This window comes from Heterocephalus glaber, unplaced genomic scaffold (assembly GCF_053883595.1).
Source record: "Heterocephalus glaber isolate CG9 unplaced genomic scaffold, H.glaber_assembly_v1.0 deba00000347, whole genome shotgun sequence".
NCBI classification, from domain to species: domain Eukaryota; kingdom Metazoa; phylum Chordata; class Mammalia; order Rodentia; family Bathyergidae; genus Heterocephalus; species Heterocephalus glaber.
This window is the reverse complement of record NW_028258143.1, coordinates 62,493,375-62,511,559: the sequence shown is the minus strand read 5'-3', so window position 1 is coordinate 62,511,559 and position 18,185 is coordinate 62,493,375. Positions and strand designations below refer to the sequence as shown.

The 18,185-nt window shown below is 36.5% G+C and overlaps 1 protein-coding gene across 11 annotated transcripts in view; it reads right to left on the bottom strand.

The window, feature by feature from the left end:
• LOC110346362 (uncharacterized) overlaps positions 1-18,185 on the bottom strand; it is a 316,545-nt gene that overhangs the window by 218,598 nt on the left and 79,762 nt on the right. Inside the window, exons 1-2 of one of the 11 annotated variants that reach the window (XM_087201376.1) lie at positions 7,169-13,143; positions 6,054-6,237 (exon numbers count right to left, since the gene is read on the bottom strand). The exons of 8 other annotated variants lie outside the window; for them this stretch is intronic. In XM_087201376.1, coding sequence (XP_087057502.1) covers positions 6,054-6,175 — 122 coding nt within the window. In that variant the 5' untranslated portion in view covers positions 6,176-6,237; positions 7,169-13,143. Of the gene's footprint in view, positions 1-6,053; positions 6,238-7,168; positions 13,144-18,185 lie in introns of those variants that run through there. 2 more of the 11 variants (XM_087201369.1, XM_087201368.1) reach the window with 2 other exon arrangements.

The following is an 18,185-nucleotide window of genomic DNA, read 5'->3' as shown; positions in this document are numbered from 1 at the left end:
CACAAATGTATTCATTGTATCTATATATAAAGAAGCATTGTGTACATCTCTTCTCCCTGCATTTGTGCTCTGGGAGACCTCGCAGTCAAATTCCCCTTTATGAGCATAAAGCACCTTGTCATCACCACATATTTAATAATTTTCTTCTTTGTCAGAAGAAGAAATAGAAATAATAGATTATGGCTATAAACTCTTATATTTAAGTTAGTCTCATCAAAATATGTGTTTTCTCAAAAAGAAATATTTTTGCAAGGTCCAAGAAAAAAATAACTGGACAAAATTAAACAAGCAAGGAAGACTTTATCCAAAATGATTGCAATAGGGGAAGAGGTCAAACTCAGCCCTGTGGAAACAAAGTGCAGTAGAGTTTCTAAACACTGGGAGAGCTAGTGAAGTACTAGAAGACATTAGCAGAGAGGTGGGTCAACCTGATTAGGCCATCAGTGCTTGCTAATTGGCATGTATAGAAGTTAAGCTCCTACCCTCCCATAGACACTTTCCTGGGTTCAACATTTCACTATAACGCTGTAAGATATGAACGTGGGGAGGATGGGTGAAGGGCACGCATGATCTCCCTGCATATTTCTTCACAAGTTCCTATGAATTTATCATACTTTTGCAATAAAAAGTTAAGAAAAATAATATACACAAGTTGAAGTGCCTCCAGAGGGTGACCAAAATAGTAAGAAACTGAAGACATTTGGTCTTAGAAAAGAAAGCAGAAGAGAGAGCACTAAAGACTTTGTTGAAAGACTGTCATCCAGAAGTGAGATTAGATTTACTCTAGAGAACTCCAAATTTTAAAGCTAAAAACAAAGTACAGAACTTCAAAAGAGAGATAGATTTCAGTTCTAGCAATTCAAATTTTCTGATGAAAATGGCACCTTAAAACAGTAAACTTACTTGCATTGAATTGACGCAATAAAACTTGGACAACTGATCATCAAAATCAGGAGACTGGAAGATGGATTTTCTAAGGAATTTTGGCAAAAAAAAAAAAAAAGTCTCCACATCTATCTTCTCTGGCTGTAAGCATTTGTTTATATAGATTCTATCCACCTCTACTTACCAGCCTGGATTCACTCGCTAAAAAAAAAAAAAAAAAATAGAATTACTATAACAGACCAAATGTCATCTTTCTGCATTATCCACAGAATTTTCAAAGGATGACACACTTATGTTAAAATGAATAGAAAACATTTAGCAAAGAGTTTTCTAAACTAGATCTGTTTGCTCAAAACAAAAAGCATGCTGGAATTAAAAAAAAGAAATAATACTATAGTGGTGCAAAATAAAACTGCTAACATGTATAAATTTGAACCAGATTTTCGAAATCTAAACAGTAAAAAAAATTACTCAAGGTGTTGGAAAATCATTTTCTAGTTCAAAATATATATGCCCAAATTTGTTTTACAATTGTTTGTTAAAAATTGTAGATGCAAGCCAGGGATGTAGCTCAGCAGCACAGTGTCTGCCTGGCAAGCGCAAGGTCCTAAATTCAATTCCCATTATCCAAAAAAAAAATTGCAGATGCAGTATGTCATATGTATAGTAGAATCACAGAATGTGTAGGTCAGAATCGATCACTGGATCTAGCTAGTTGAACTGATGGGCAAGTTACCTAACTTCAGCCAGAATTTCCAGGCCAGCAACTTTTTTATAATGCGGTGCTTGATCTAAATTAAATATCCCATACAACAGTTATGCTGGAGAGAACACTGAGAAAGGTGACTCACACTTCTGTCAGTATGTAGAATAGCTAGAAATATGAAGTCAGACAAGGAACATCCACTAACAATATGGTCAGCCACCCCTGAATACTATCTCTGAAGGCATAATGATTGAGAAATGTTCATCTTTTGGGGTCTTTTGCATTTTTATTTCCATGTTTAAGGGACACACAAAGATTAAAATGAGCAAATGTTTCACATTTATGCTCTGGCATGAGGGCCACCTTTGAAGGGGAAAAACCTATGTGTAACTACCTGAATGAAAAACAGGACCAACTAATCCAGGTGACAATGATGCACTGGAGGAAAAGGTTAAATAGACAAACAGTCAGTAACCTAGTGCTGAGAAGAGGAGCCACAGTTTTGCATGGGTTCTGAAGAAGTGGGCTTCTAATCCGAGAGTGTCCTAGGAATTGACTGTTTGACAGCATTCATAAGAACGATTATTTCAAGGAAAATGAACATGTTTAAGTACTGATTTTTTAATCTTCCCTAAAAATATATAACTTACTTGATACAGCATTCATATAAATTATAGCTTAATATCTGTTTAGTTCACCCATGTATTCATCCCATGCTACACTGGAGGCCACCCTATTGCCTTTATCAATTAATTTATTTATGCATGCTTGTTACGTGCCTGGTACTTTCTTGAAAACTAGAGATACAAAAGTAATTTTTTAACCTGCCAACCAATATAGGATTGTTTCTTACAATGTCCCTGAAAAAATAGTCTCTGTTTGACTAGATTTAGTGACTGTAAACTTAATAATTCCCTAAGCATCCAATCAGTTTTTGGATGGACACATTGTTTAAAAATTTCATTTGTGGTAGTGTGAGCTGTTTCAAAATACAGAGGCATGCTCACTACAGCAGCACATATACTAAAATTCAAAATACAGGGGGCCGAGGATTTAGCTCAGTGGTTTTGCCGCCTGCTGCGCAAGCACAAGGACCCAAGTTTGATCCCCAGTACCAAAAAAAAAAAAAAAAAAATACAGAGGACACAAATAGTGCCACAGTTCTGAAATCAGAAAAGTCAAATTCAAACAAATTCACCAAGATTGTTAGGGAAGCCACCAACAATCATTCTATGAGAAAATATGCTCCTACCCAAATGCCAATAAATAGATGATACAGACCCTGGGCCGGGGATTTAGCTCAGTGGTTTCACCGCCTGCTGCGCAAGCTCAAGGTCCCGAGTTCGATCCCCGGTACCAAAAAAAGGAAAAACAAAATTAGATAATACAGACCCACATAAATACATAAATACATAATAAATACACAAATGCAAACACTTACAAATTATTTGGAAATTAAACTCAAACTTGATTTCTTAGCCATTTCTTCTTCACCATGTGTCCAGTGCAATGGCCCTATGTGAAGTGAGTCCAGGCAATTGTGACTCCATTGAGTGTTGCCAGCTCAACAGACCAAGACAGAAGCAGACACTTAAGCACCAAGTCCTCCAAAGCCTCTCACCAGTTGCAGTTCTTGAGGCCCTGCCTGTTTGTTTTTTTTTGTTTTTTGGGTTTTTTTTGGTGCCAGGGATCGAACTCAGGACCTTGCATTTACAAGGCAGGCGGCAGAACCACTGAGCTAAATTCCCCGGCCCTGAGGCCCTGCCTCTTAAAGCTAATGCTTTCATGAAAGTTCTAGAATCCAAGTGTACTAGGAAATATGCAGCCCTCTCTCTTTCAGTATGTCTCTAGGTCAGCCCTAGCAAACAGCTTATATCCCTTCCCCTTGTGAGCATTTGATTCTGTTTCCCAGAGTCTTGACTGGTTGATTTTTTAAGAGTAAAAGATTTTTAGATTTCAAAGAATATTCTTGCTAGGAAGAAAGGGAAAATCATTTTCATTTATTTAAGGATGAATATAGAATTCATAAAACAAGACATGGTAAATACTTCCACCCATAGTTTTGCATAATAAAATTTTTTTTTTTTTTTGTACCTGGGATTGAACTCAGGTCCTTGCACTTGCACAGCAGACAGCGAAACCACTGAGCTAAATCCCTGGCTGCATAATAAATTTTTAACAACTCATCTGATAGGTTTGTCATGAGATGAAGTCCCTTACTCTGTAAGTTCTTCCAAGCAGTCCTAATCTTGTCTCTTGTCAACACCACTGTCAGAAGAGAAAAAGGCATGGTATTTGAGGGCAACTCTCAAGGCTACTGAAGTCTTCTCCAGTCTAAATATATTCAATGCCCTCAGAAGTACCTAGAAGCCCTTCATCATGTTTAACACTGAAAATCTCCAGGGTTCATGATGAATTGTTTTTAAAATCAATAGAGGAATGATATGCCAGAATAATGGATGACAAAAGCACTTGATTTTGTATCTTGGAGTCAGCCTCAATGATGAGTGTTTTTAAGTTTTAACATTGGCCAGCATTAACCCAAACTTTCTGCACTTCTTGATATCTCTTTTCTTATCTCTTCACTCTCCTTACCAGCTGATAAAATTATTTCATTGGCAATTCCATCCCAGATGTGGGGCTTAATCCGTCAGTCTATCTCTGTCTCACAGCTTTATGTCTATAGTCAATAAGATCATCCAATCAATAAGATCTTTTTGTATTAATAAATCACCACGACTTGCACAAAGAAGAAGAAAAAAGGAACCCACACAAAAGTTTATTCAATGGTGAAACAAAGAATGCAAGGTCAATTTAATGAGGGAAAGTTGATGAGAAGTGGACCAATAAAAGCACCAAGAAGAGGAAAAACTTGAAGTATAAATTGTTAGTTGGGCAGAGACAGAAAAAAGGCCTTTTAGAGAGAGAATTTCAGAACTGTCCCAGACTGAAGCCAATCAGGTACTACGAGGGCGGAAACATAAGGGTTCTGAAGGAAGGGTTCTGAAGGAAATCATTAGTTCAAGTCAACTCTTCTACGGTGGGGTCAGTGATGGCATTTTCCCTTTTTGCTCTGGCAAAGCACCTCTCTTTATTCAGACGGTCTAAATCTTCACTTTACTTTGAGAGCACCCGAGACTTAGGGTGACATAATTGGGGAATCAGGAGATCTCAAATCATGGGCAGCATCTCCCTGGAGATGCTGCTATATTCTGAAGAAGCACGGAGGACTGGAAGCAGAAACCTCTGAAAAGAGGAATATTCTCCAGTCTTTCAAAGCTTTGAATACTGCAGATAAGTACCGAGAACCCACCAGAGGAAAGGTTCCCGATATGTATTCCATGCTCTGTGTTCAAAGCCCTACAGAAGATCAGGAGCAAAAACAATGACTAAGACTTAAAAAATGATTTAAATGCAATTTAGCCTTAGCACAGCTTAGTAGATCAACATGCTCAACCTCCACTCTGTCTCCTCAGCAGAAAAAAGGTTAGCACTCTCCAATAGGAAACATCATCTGGGTAAGCCACATTTTTATAAACAATGTTTGATAATAAGTCATAGGAATGGTAAGAGATACTACCATAAGAATGAATGCAAAGAGAAGATAGGCAATAAAAGTAGACTTGCAAATGATTCAAATATTTCATGCAAGGACTTTTAAAGAACTATGATTAATGGAATCAAGAAAAGATGGATAATGTATATTGAAGTAAATAATTTCTCTACAAATTTGGAATCTATAAAATAATCAAATGGAAATTCTGCAACTAAAAATGGTCTGATATTAAAAATGCAATAAATAGGTTAACAACAGGTTAGAAATAGAAGAAAATACAACTAATCGACTGAAAGACTAATTTCTGAGTAGAAATACATAAAGAAAAGAGCATGAAAATTCTGAGAGAAATTATTAGGGACATGTGAAATATAAGGAAACAGCCTCGCACCATATACGGTTGGAGCCCAGAAGAGGATAAAAATAATAGGGAGTTAAAATACTTTAAAAGATAATGATCAAGAATTTTTGAATATCGGCATATTGTGTACCTAAAATGTACCAATAAAATTAATGAATGAAAAAAATATCAATTGATAGTTAGCAAAAAGTAAAAAAAAAGAATTTTCCACTAATGAAAGACATCAGTTTAGATTGCAGCAATCTACTTAGTCACAAATAAGGTAAATCCAAATAAAACTATACTTAAGCTAAGATTTTCTCTCATTCGACATATAGTCACTTCTCAGTCAATACTTTTCAAAAAAGTAGCTCTGGAAGTTTTATACTACATTTTTAAAGAAAATGTTGTAGCAACATTTTCCTCAGAAATATCTAGTATTAGTTTCCTAGGAATGCTGTAGCAAATCACAAGATGGCTTAGAAATGCAGGGTTGAATTGTCTGAGTTCTGGAGACTTAGAAGGCCAAAATCAAGACCCCAGTAGTGTCACTTTCCTGCTGTTACCTGTAGAGAGAATCCCTTCTCGGATCCCCTGTCTTCGGGGCCGGCCTGCCTGCTCTGAGTTCCTTGAGTTGTAGATGTGTTGCTCCAGCCTCTGCTTCTATCATCACAGTTTTCTTCTCCATGTGTCTCTCTTTCCTCTTCTCATGAAGAAACCAGTATTACTGGATTGTTCCTGAATTCCATTCTAGTAATTAATAACTAATAATTAACTAATTACATCTACAAATACCCTATTTCTAAATAAGGTCATTCAGCAGTTCCCTGGTTAGAACTTCAATATATCTTTTCAGAGGATACAATTTAGCACCATAGCACAAACTAAATGATTACATGATAAGTGATATTTCAACATGATTTCATACAAAGATACACCTACTTATCCAACAAAACAGTATTGGTCAGAAAATATCATATATAATAAATACCAATTACACATCATGTTTAGATAAGCCCCACAATGTTTCAATACTGTACGTATGTGCCACGCTTCTGTGTATTGAAGCTTTCTCATGTTTACATCAATTTCCCCTTTTTATGGTGTGGGTCTAGATGTCCCCCCAAAGCCTCATGTGGTCATCGGTGTGGGGCTTTCTCAGAGGTGGCTGGATCTACATTGGGTGATGCTGGGATTGAGGGTGTGTGATTACTAAATCAGTCCATGATTGGTCTGGCACCACCCTAATCCCAGTGGCCTGGATAAGGTATAAGGGACAAAAAGAGGCTTGTCTTCTCTCTTGTTGCTTTGCCACTATCTGTCCATCATGAACTGTTGCACCCTGCCTTGGAGCCAGCTGATTATGGACAGAAATCTCTACCAACTGTGAGCCACATAAACCTTTCCCCCTTTAACTTGGGTGTCAGGTAGTTTGTCTCCGCAATGAGAGAAAAGTAGCTAAGACACCCTTAAAGGCATTTCTCTAGCTATAAATTTTTCATTAAGTACAGTTTGAAAGTTAGTCAACCAAGTCTCAAAAAAGTTTTTAAAAATTAAAGAAAATGGAACAGATGATTTGCACCCTCCTTTACCAGCCACTGCCACTATCCAGCCTTCTGTTGCATCTTTAGTAAGTACAATAAACTTTCTTTCATTAGAGTTATTTACAGAATTTGCTTACCTTTATTTGGTTTATTACTAAGCAAAACTTTTGTATTCAGTTCTAATTATTTGGGTATTTGGCGTTGAGATGGAGCATTTCATAACAGTTCTTGTTCAAACTAACATTTTTTTCACCTAATATGTCTTCGTGTAGTGTCAAGGATTTCAAAAAGAATTAAAGTCACTAAATGCATGATAGATGTAAATTCAAAGGGATATTAATAAAGCTGAAAAAAGCTTCTCAATAAAAATGATAGAAGACAAAGGTAAAAGTAAAATAACTGACAAGCTTTAATTCTTCATGAAAAATCTTTCAAAAACAAAAATAAAATATTCAGATAAATAAAAAGTGAGCTCATATATCTAATCAGACCTTCCCTAAAAAATTATAAAGGGATATCTTCAGGAAGAAGGAAAAGTGTCACCAAAATGCTGGAAGAAACAAGAGATGAAAAACAATGGATAAATGAGTGGGTAAATGTTTGTGTAAATCTAAATGAATATTCATTTTACAATAATAGTAATATCTTCTTAGATTGAAAATACACATATAATTTAAATGTATAACACCAATAACATAAAAGAAGTGTGGGTATAAATGTAGTGTCATAGACTCCAGTATTATCTGAAAAGTACTCAAATTGATAAGATGCGTGTTATAATCTCTCATGTCACAACCAGTAAAACGAAATTGAAAGAACATATAATTAACCAGTTACTAAAGGAAAAAACATATACAGGTGCTGCACATAGTAAGGATTCACTGTTATTATTAAATAATAATTTTAACCACAGTCTATACCATCTAATAAGGAAAGAATTCTATGAACAAAAATACCTTCAACTACAGTTAACAGCCTCGCTACAGGTGCTCAGTTTTAGAGGTATGCCTAGTCCCACCACACCACCGGGGCTATATGGGCTGACTGTGCACTGCATTTTCCTTTCTCATGAGGTCTTTAGTCCAATGGGGCTAAGAAGGAAATTCTTCGAAAGCTTCACAGTGTTTGTCAAATGTCCATTTCTCTCACAGGAGTGTGGGGTAGGAGTTGGTGGGGAACATGGAGAGGAGTACAGACACATAAGTTTCTATGGAAGTCACATCAAGTAAATATCTACGTCCATAGCTGATGAAATCCTAATTTTTCCTTTACAGTCGCCCCAATCACGAATTCTACTGATATTTAATTGGCAGACTGAGAACACAACTCACCGTGAAACACAGGTGGTATTGCACAACTCTGTCGAGTTGGCCACAACTCTATTACACATGCGGCATTTTGAAACTAAATGTTAGCCTGGCTTTCAAGTAGCTGTTAAATAGGGAAATGTGGTGGCACAGCCACAAGCAGAGAGTAATTGATATCGAGGAGTAACAGGCACATCTGTCTATGGAGCAGCAGCAGAGCTAGCACAGTTAGTGGGCATCAGGAAAGGATTACCCCTGGAGCAAACCCAGAAGCCAAACTCCAGTAAAATTCCATAAACAACTGACTCTTCCTGACAGACTTGCTTTCATGTGCCAAATTTAGACTTATGGATGGAATGTTACTGATTATGCATATGTTCTAATTCAGTTTACTAGGGGCCCTGCAATTGGAGATCATTGGAAGTTTCTGATATGGAGAACAAATGTGCATTTTGATTATCAGTTGTTTTGTTTCTATGCATAGTTCCCATCTGTCAATAGAGCAGATTTAGGACACAGTGATCTAGCATCCATAAGCCATGATAACTGTGTCAAAATATAACCTCTATCACAATAATTTTTTAGATAGTCATGTCATTATTCTCTCCATAACTAAAAAATCATTATAGGTATCATAATCTTTTAAAACTTGAAATTAACCCAAATATATTAATAGTCATTTGAATTTTATATACATACATATATCATGTGTGCTTTGAAGTTTTATGTACTATAAATATGTATACAACACTGAGAATCCTTGGAAGTCTAGGATCTCTATACATGTACATTATTAATCAACATTTAAGTGAGTTTTCTAAAATAACTTTCAGAATTATAGAGCCATAGACACTTATTAATCTGCTCTTTTCATTGTAAGTGACAAAAAGCCAACTCTAGCTGCTTTAAATTAAAAAGGAATTGATTGACAGAGGTGACAAGTACAGGGGTAGAATGGCTCATGAACTGGGCAGGGCAGTTACTCTGATCTGTCTTCCTCTCTCAACCTTGTGTTGCCTTCTTTATCAAACTTTTCCCAAAAGATGGCCACAAACAAATTAGACTTGAAAACCACACATTATTTCTTTCCTCATAGTTTTAGCACAAGACCCTTGACTGTTGAAGCTTTTCATAGAACCAGCTTGAATTATACACCTAAAGCTGAAACAATCACACTCCTGGCTACTTAGAGCTCGATATCATGTCCCCAGCCCCAGACCACATGGCCTGAGTCAGAGTGAAGTGGTTCCCCTCTGAAAACTCAGGAAAGAGCTAGCAGAAAAAGGAATGGAGTTGAGCAAGTTAAAAACCAACAGATGTTTCTTATAAATCTGTACTTTTATCTGAATATTTCTCTATAAGAGGAAAGTTTTGTCTAATAAAATCTCTAGACCTGATAATGAAACACCTGCATAAGCTCATATTTCAACATTTTCTCTGACTATAAGAAATCCAATTTGGCAACTTTCAGAATTTACTGAGAGTGTAATTATCCTATAAGCTACTGTGCTCACCCATGCAGGGATTCTTTCTCCTCCTCTCCAACTTCTTACTGCCATTTAAACTGTCTCTTTTGATGGCTCCAACTTGATGGAGACATGTATTTATCATAAATTCAAGTTGAGGCAGGCATGAAAGGAGAAATATATTCTCTATGTTCTATATAATTTATTCATGATTATAAACATTAGGAACATAAAATTAGAAATTACCTAATGTGCTAGTTCTATGTTGTAGAAAGATTTTTAAGTGCTGCCTTAAAATAGATCATTACTTCAAAAAACATTCCTATACCTAAATTCTTCATAGGTCCCCTAATTTTGCTATATAAGTGATAAAGGTGGTAGTACTTCCATTATTTCATACTAATCATTAACTTCTTGATTTGTTATGGGTACCTTCCATTGGGCTATAGAGAGTGACTTAGGGTATACATGAAGTTAAAGAACAAAGCCATTGTGACTCATATTTGTAATAATTATAAAGGATAATAAGACATGTAAAAGACATATGCCAAATAATTACGTATGCAATATTCCTCTTTTTCTCCCCTTTGTCCATGACATGCATCATCAATTGATCATTGCATTCCTCACACTCTTATCAAAATGGTACTCCAGAAAACCACTACAAAATAATGGAAGCATTGAAAATAAAATTATTTGCCGAGAAGCAGGGCTGCCCCTAGAGCAGAGGAGGTGAACCTTCCAGGCCACAGTACCACAGCCCCCAGCACCCAGGAGCAGCACCACCCCCAGCCCAGAGGGGGTGAACCTTCCAGGCAGCTGTACAACGACCTCCACTACAGAGGAGCAGAGCCATCCCCAACACCGAGGAACAGAGCCGCTCCCAGCAACAAGGAGGTGAACCTTCCAGGCTGCTGTACCACCACACCCTGTGCCCAGGAGCAGAGCCACCCCCAAAGCAGAGGAGGTGAACCTTCTGGGCCACGATACCACTGGCCCCAGCACCAAGGAGATGAGCCTCATGGGCATAAACAATATACAGGTCCCCACCCCACCTGCCATTGAAATGAGAAGACACCTAAACAAGTCTCAAAACCAAACTTCCAAATCACCTAAAGCAACCCCAAAGGGAAACCAAATGGAACAATCTGATACTCAACCACCTGGACTCCCTGAACTGGCACCAAAGGGGATCTGGAAAAAATGAAATCAGAAATAATTTTTTAAAAAACAGCAGAGATTGTGCCCATAGTGCAAGACATGAATAAAAAATCTAGAGAGGACACAGATAAAAAATAGAGGAGCTGAGGAACATGATGGAATCCCAATATAGTAAAAAAATATAATCCATAAAATGGATGCAAAAAGATTTCCAAGACATTAAAAACTCCATTGAAAGTTTACACAGCAGAATGAGCCAATGTGAGGACAGAATTTCAGATATACAAGATAAGATTGCAATTAGTGACCAGGAAAAGAAAAATTTATTTAAAATAGTAACGGATCATGAGACATCAATCCAGCAGCTGCTAGATGATGCAAAGAAGAATAACATAAGACTGAGTGGAGTCAATGAAGAAACAGGAGAGAGTGCAGACAATGTAAAAGAAACTGTTAACAGAAGTGATGGCAGAAAACTTCCCAAGTAGGGGGAAAGAACTTGACATACAGATGAGTGAGGCACATAGGACTCCAACTAGCCATGATCAAAAAATAATCTACACCCACGCATATAATAATTAAGATTCCAGAAACCCAACAGAAGAACAAAATTCGACAAGCAGTTAGAGAAAAGAAACAAATCATATACAAAGGAAAGCCCATCAGAATCATAGCAGACTTCTCAATGCAGACCCTCAGGCAAGAATAGCATGGAGTGACATATTTCAAGCCCTAACGGAAAACAGCCTCCAACCCAGACTGATGTACCCTGAAAAATTATCTTTCAAAATTGATGGAGAAATAAGATACTTTCATGACAAAGATCACCTGAGGAATTTCATGAATACCAAATCAGAACTCCAAAAATTTTAGACAACATCCTAGGAAAAGACAATGAGGATCACAACCCCAGAAAGCACAGCAGAATGAATCCATCAGGCACAACAAGAAATTAAACACAAAGGAGGAAAATCCAACAAAAGAAAAAGTCATGACAAGGATAACTCAATATGTATCAGTTACAACCATCAGTGTTAATGGTCTCAATTCACCAGTCAAAAGAAGCAGACTGGCAGAATAGGTCAAGAAATAGGATCTAACATTATACTGCATAAAAGAAATACAATACATTCAAAAAGAAACTCATAGGCTGAAAATTAAAGGGTGGAAAACAATACTCCGTGAATCAGGAGACTGAAAAAAAGCAGGAGCCACTATCCTCTTTGCAGATCAAGTGGATTTCAAACCAACACTAATTAAGACAAAGAAGGACACTACATCCTTGTAAAGGGAAGAATCCAAGAGGAAGAGATGACAATCAAAAACATATATGCACCAAACACTAGGGTGCCCAACTATATAAAACAAATACTAACGGACATGAAAAATCAAATAAGCACTAATACAATAGTAGTGGGTGACCTCAATACCCAAATTTCACAAATAGATAGATCAACTACACAAAAAATAAGCAATGAAATACTAGAACTCAATCAAACTCTTGAACAAATGAAATCACAGATGTTTACAGACTGCTCCATCACACAAAATCAGAACACACATTCTTTTCAGCTGCACATGGGTTATTCTCCAAAATAGACCACATACTCCCTCACAGAACATGTTTAAGTAAGTGCAAAGGAATCGAGGTTATCCCATGTATATTATCAGACCATAGTACGATGAAATTGGAGATCCATAGCAAAAGAAACTCAAAAAATTTCATAAACATGTGGAAATTGAATAACACACTTCTGAATATCCAATGGGTCACAGAGGAAATTAAAGAAGAAATCAGACAGTTCCTTCAATTAAATGACAATGACAATACAACATATCGGAATCGATGGGACACAATGAAAGCAGTCTTACAAGGGAAATTCATAGCAGTGAATACGCATATTAAGAAAACAGAACGAGCTCAATTAAACAACCTGATGCTGAACCTCAAGCTTCTAGAAAAAGAAGAGCAGAACAAACCCAGAGCTCATACAAGGGAGGAAATTATAAAGATCAGAGGAGAAATCAATGCAATGGAGACTAAGAGAATGATACAAAAAATCAATGAAGCCAAGAGTTGGTTCTTCGAAACAATCAACAAAATTGACAAACCCTTAGCCAATCTTGTCAGAAAAAGGAAAGAAAAGGCCCAAATCCATGCAATTAGGAAGGAAAAGGGTGAAATTACAACAGACCCAGCAGAAATCCAGAGGATCATCAATACCTACTTCCAGAACCTATATGCAAATAAGATGGACAACACAGAAGAAATGGACAGATTCCTAGATACATATCAATTACCAAAGTTGAACGAAGAAGACCTAAAAATTCTGAACAACCCAATATCATCCAATGAAATTGAAAATGTAATTAAAAACTTATCAACTAAGAAAAGCCCGGGCCCTGATGGCTTCACTGCTGAATTCTATAAGACATTTAGAGAGGAACTGCTGCCGCTACTGTTTAAACTCTTCAACGAAATTGAAAGGGAAGCAATACTCCCAAATTCATTCCTGGAAGCAAGCAGCACCTTGATCCCAAAAGCAGAGAAAGACCCAACTGAAAAAGAGAACTATAGGCCAATCTCACTAATGAACATAGATGCAAAAATTCTTAATAAGATACTAGCAAACAGAATGCAGAAGATGATCAAGAAGGTCATACACCCTGATCAAGTGGGATTCATCCCAGGGATGCAGGGATGGTTCAATATATGCAAATCAATAAATGTAATACACTATATCAATAGACCCAAGGACAAAAACCATATGATTATCTCCATAGACGCAGAAAAAGCATTTGACAAAATCCAACATGCATTTATGTTAAAAACCCTACAAAAAATTGGAATAGATGGTCTCTACCTCAAACTGATAGAAGCCATCTATGAAAAACCAATAAACAATATCATACCAAATGGTCAAAAACTGAAATCCTTCATACTAAAATCAGGAACAAGACAAGGATGTCCACTATCATCACTCTTGTTCAATATAGTTTGGGAAACATTAGCCACGGCAATTAGACAAGAGAAAGAAATAAAAGGAATAAAGATAGGAAATGAAGAAGTCAGATTGCCATTATTTGCAGATGACATGATACTGTATATAGAAGACCCCAAGAACTCCACCAAAAGTCTTCTAGACTTAATAACCAAATTCAGTCAAGTAGCTGGTTACAAGATCAACACACAAAAATCAATAGCTTTCCTCTACACCAATGACACACTCACTGAGAGAGAAATAGGGCAAATAATTCCTTTCACAATAGCATCCAAAAAACTGAAATACTTAGGAATCAACTTAATGAAAGAAATCAAAGACCTCTTCTCTAAAAACTATAGCACTCTGAAAAGAGAGATTGAAGATTATATCATAAAATGGACAGACATCCCCTGCTTCTGGGTAGGAAGGATTAATATAGTGAAAATGGCCATACTTCCAAAACTGCTCTATAGATTTAATGCAATTCCAATTGAGATCCCAGAAGCATACTTCATGGACCTTGAGAAAACAATCCAAAAATTCATTTGGAACAAGAAGAGACCCAGAATAGCAAAAGCAATTCTAGGTAACAGAGACATGGCAGGGGGTATCACAATCCCCAACCTGCAACTCTACTACAAAGCTACTGTGATAAAAACAGCATGGCACTGGCAAAGAAACAGACCTGAGGACCAGTGAAACAGATTAGAAGATGCAGAAACAACGGCAGACACACTCAGACATCTCATCTTCGATAAAGAAGCCAAACACCCTCACTGGAGGAAAGATAGCCTCTTTAATAAATGGTGCTGGAAAAATTGGGCTTCAACTTGCCAAAGATTAAAACTAGACCTATATCTCTCACCATGCACTAAACTCAAATCAAAATGGATTAAAGATCTAAATATTAAAATAGAAATTCTGAACCAGTTGGAACAGAGGTTAGGTAGAACCCTAAGAAGACATCCGCGTAGGAAAAGATTTTATGAACAAAACCTCAGTTGCCCGTGAACTAGCACAAACAATCAACAAGTGGGATCTCTTCTTATTAAAAGGCTTCTGCACAGCAAGAGAAACCACCAGCAGTGTGAAGAGACAATGCACAATGTGGGAAAAAATCTTCACCTGGTCCTCCTCAGACAAAGGTCTACTATCTCAAATCTATAAAGAACTTAAAAATATCAGACCTCCCAAATTTAAAGACACAATCCGAAAATGGGCATCTGAAATGAACAGACATTTCTCAAAGAAGTAGAAATAGCAAATAAATACATGAAAAATGTTCAATATCACTGGTCATTCAAGAGATGCAAATGAAAACAACACTGAGATTCCACTTTACTCCAGAATGAATGGCTGCTACCATGAAATCAACCAATAACAAATGCTGGCGGGGCTGTGGGGAAAGAGGAACCCTGTTCCACTGCTGGGGGGAGTGTAGACTGGTGCAACTACTGTGGAAATCAGTATGGAGATACCTCAAAGAACTAGGACTGGAAGTCCCATTTGACCCTGCTATTCCAATGCTGGGGATCTTCCCCAAAGAATTAAAAGAATCATACCACAGTGATATATGTGCACCTATGCTCATAGCAACGCAGCTTGTGATAGCTAAAACTTGGAAACAGCCCAAATGCCCATCAACTGGAGACTGGATAAAGAAAATGTGGTTTTTTTAATAAAATGGAGTACTACTCAGCCATAAAAAATGACAAATTAGAGACATTTATAGCTAAGTGGATGCACATTGAAGCGATACTCTTAAGTGAAATAAATAGGACACACATGTATAAATACCAAATAATTTCTCTGGTGTGAGAAACTGAAAGTGTAAATAAGGACTAAAGTGTATAATAGGTAATGTGAAATAGGAAGAAAAGGGGCAAAGGGGAAGGAAGTGGGAGGGCTAGGGGAAAGGATAGAAGGGAATGGGATTAATATGAGAAAATGGAAAAATAGGAACAAAATCTTTGTAAATAGGGAAGAGTGGAGGGGTTGAAGGGAGGGCTGGGCAAGGGTGAAAAATAAGAACCAAGAGAGACTATGTAAAGGTGCAAATTTCCAATGATGAATGTCATTACATTGTATACCTAAAATGTACCAATAAAATTAATTTAAAAAATGAAAAGAAAATTATGTACCAGATTTATCCTTAAGAATATTCAGTTATCCAACCAAGAAGAAGTGAAAAATTATCTTTTAAATATGGCCCTGCATAGATTTTCCTTCCAATTTCTGTGGAATTATTTCTATCTATGTTTTAGGCATATGCAGTGTTAATACAAGAAGAGATCAAAAGATACAGTGAAGCTTAGTTTTTTTAAAAAAAAAATTACAGTAAAAGACACATTAGTAGCTAGTATGTAGAATGTTTTGACTTGGGATAATAAAAATGACCTAAGTTTGACTGTGGCTATAGTTGTACAATGCTGTAAATAAGCTAAAATCTATTGAATCTTACATTTTAACTTTGTAAATAATGTAGCATGCAAATTTTTATCTCAATAGTTTTTTTAATTTAAAAAGACACATTGCCATTAACTCCACTCAGAATATTTCCCCTCATTTCAAACAGTTTTCCCACTATTCTTGCCACTTCCTGAAGCAGTTCTGAAAGCTCTCTTTAGTAGATGTCTTTACGAGTTGTGATCAAAAATATTAGATGTGATTAAAAAAAAAGTAAATGCTGCTGCCAAGTGCAATCCAGTGGAAAGGCATGCTCATGAAAGCATTACTGCATGTCCTCATCTACCTTATTCATTAGACCTGGCACCATATGTCTTCTGGCTTGTCCCTAAAGTCAAAGTGATCATGAAAGGTAAATGCTTTGATTTGATTCAGGCAGTCATGATAGCACAACTAAAGACACTCATGAAAAAGGACTTCCAAAGTCTCTCCATGATCAGTATAGATCGATCTTTTTCAAATATTTTCAGTCCATGGTTTATTGAATCAGTAAATGAAGAGCAGAGGAATATGGAGAGTGGGGCTTGAGTCTTTTGGGTTCCTTCTATTTTAATCATAAATTCACACTCTGTTTCATAACATGAATAAGTTATGAGCCCAAATGCCCATCACCTGGAGACTGGATAAAGAAAATGTGGGGTTTTTTAATAAAATGGAGTACTACTCAACCATTAAAAATGAGAAATTAGAGACATTTATAGCTAAATGGATGCACATTGAGGTGATACTCTTAAGTGAAATAAATAGGACACACATGTATAAATACCAAATAGTTTCTCTAGTGTGAGAAACTGAAAGTGTAAATAGGGACTAAAAGGTGTAATAGATAATGTGAAATAGGGAGAAAAGGGGCAAAGGGGAAGGGGAAGTGGGAGGGGTAGGGGAAAGGATAGAAGGGAATGGGATTAATACAAGAAAATGGAAAAACGGAAACAAAGTCTTCGTAGATAGGGAAGGGTGGAGGGGGTGAAAGGAGGGCTAGGAATGGGGAAAAAATAAGAACGAAGATACATCATGTACAGGTACAAGTTCCCAATGAGAAAAGTAAATGTGTTGTATACCTAAAATGTACCAATAAAAGAATTTTTTTAAAAAACATGAATAGGTTATGAACACACAGAGTAAATGTGCAATGCCTTATTCAACCAAATCATTAATTCAAGAATTATTAATTTGAGGAAAACATTTCTAGTCATCAATGAATGGAATATATAAAGCAAAATTATATATATGTATATATATATATATATGAGAGAGAGACAGAAAGATATGTCTCAGCTGTGAAAAGGAAAAAACTCTGACATTTACTAAAATACAAATTTAAAGATATTTTGCCAAGTGAAATAAATCCACAACAAAAGAAAACATGGTATAGGATTCCATTTATATGAGATATCTTGAAAAATCAAATTCATAACAACTGGAGACCAGAGCAGTGCTTGCTGAGGGCTGGGGAAGGAGGAATGGGAACTCAAGTACACTGACTAGAGCTTCATTTGGAGAAGCTGAAAAAGTTTTGGAGATGGATGGGAAGATAATTATCCAACAATGTAGCTGTATTTAATGTCAAAATCATAACTTTTATATACAATTACCTCCCAAAAAAGACAAAAGCAATTTCATTTGAAATTAGAATCTCATAAGAAGTATTGTTGAAAATACATAATGATATAGGTTTCAGTCATATATTCATATTTATTTTTGCATCTGTTGAGATAAAATCTGAGATTTTATTTTTTAAAGCAATCAATTTAAGAAGGGAGGGCAGGG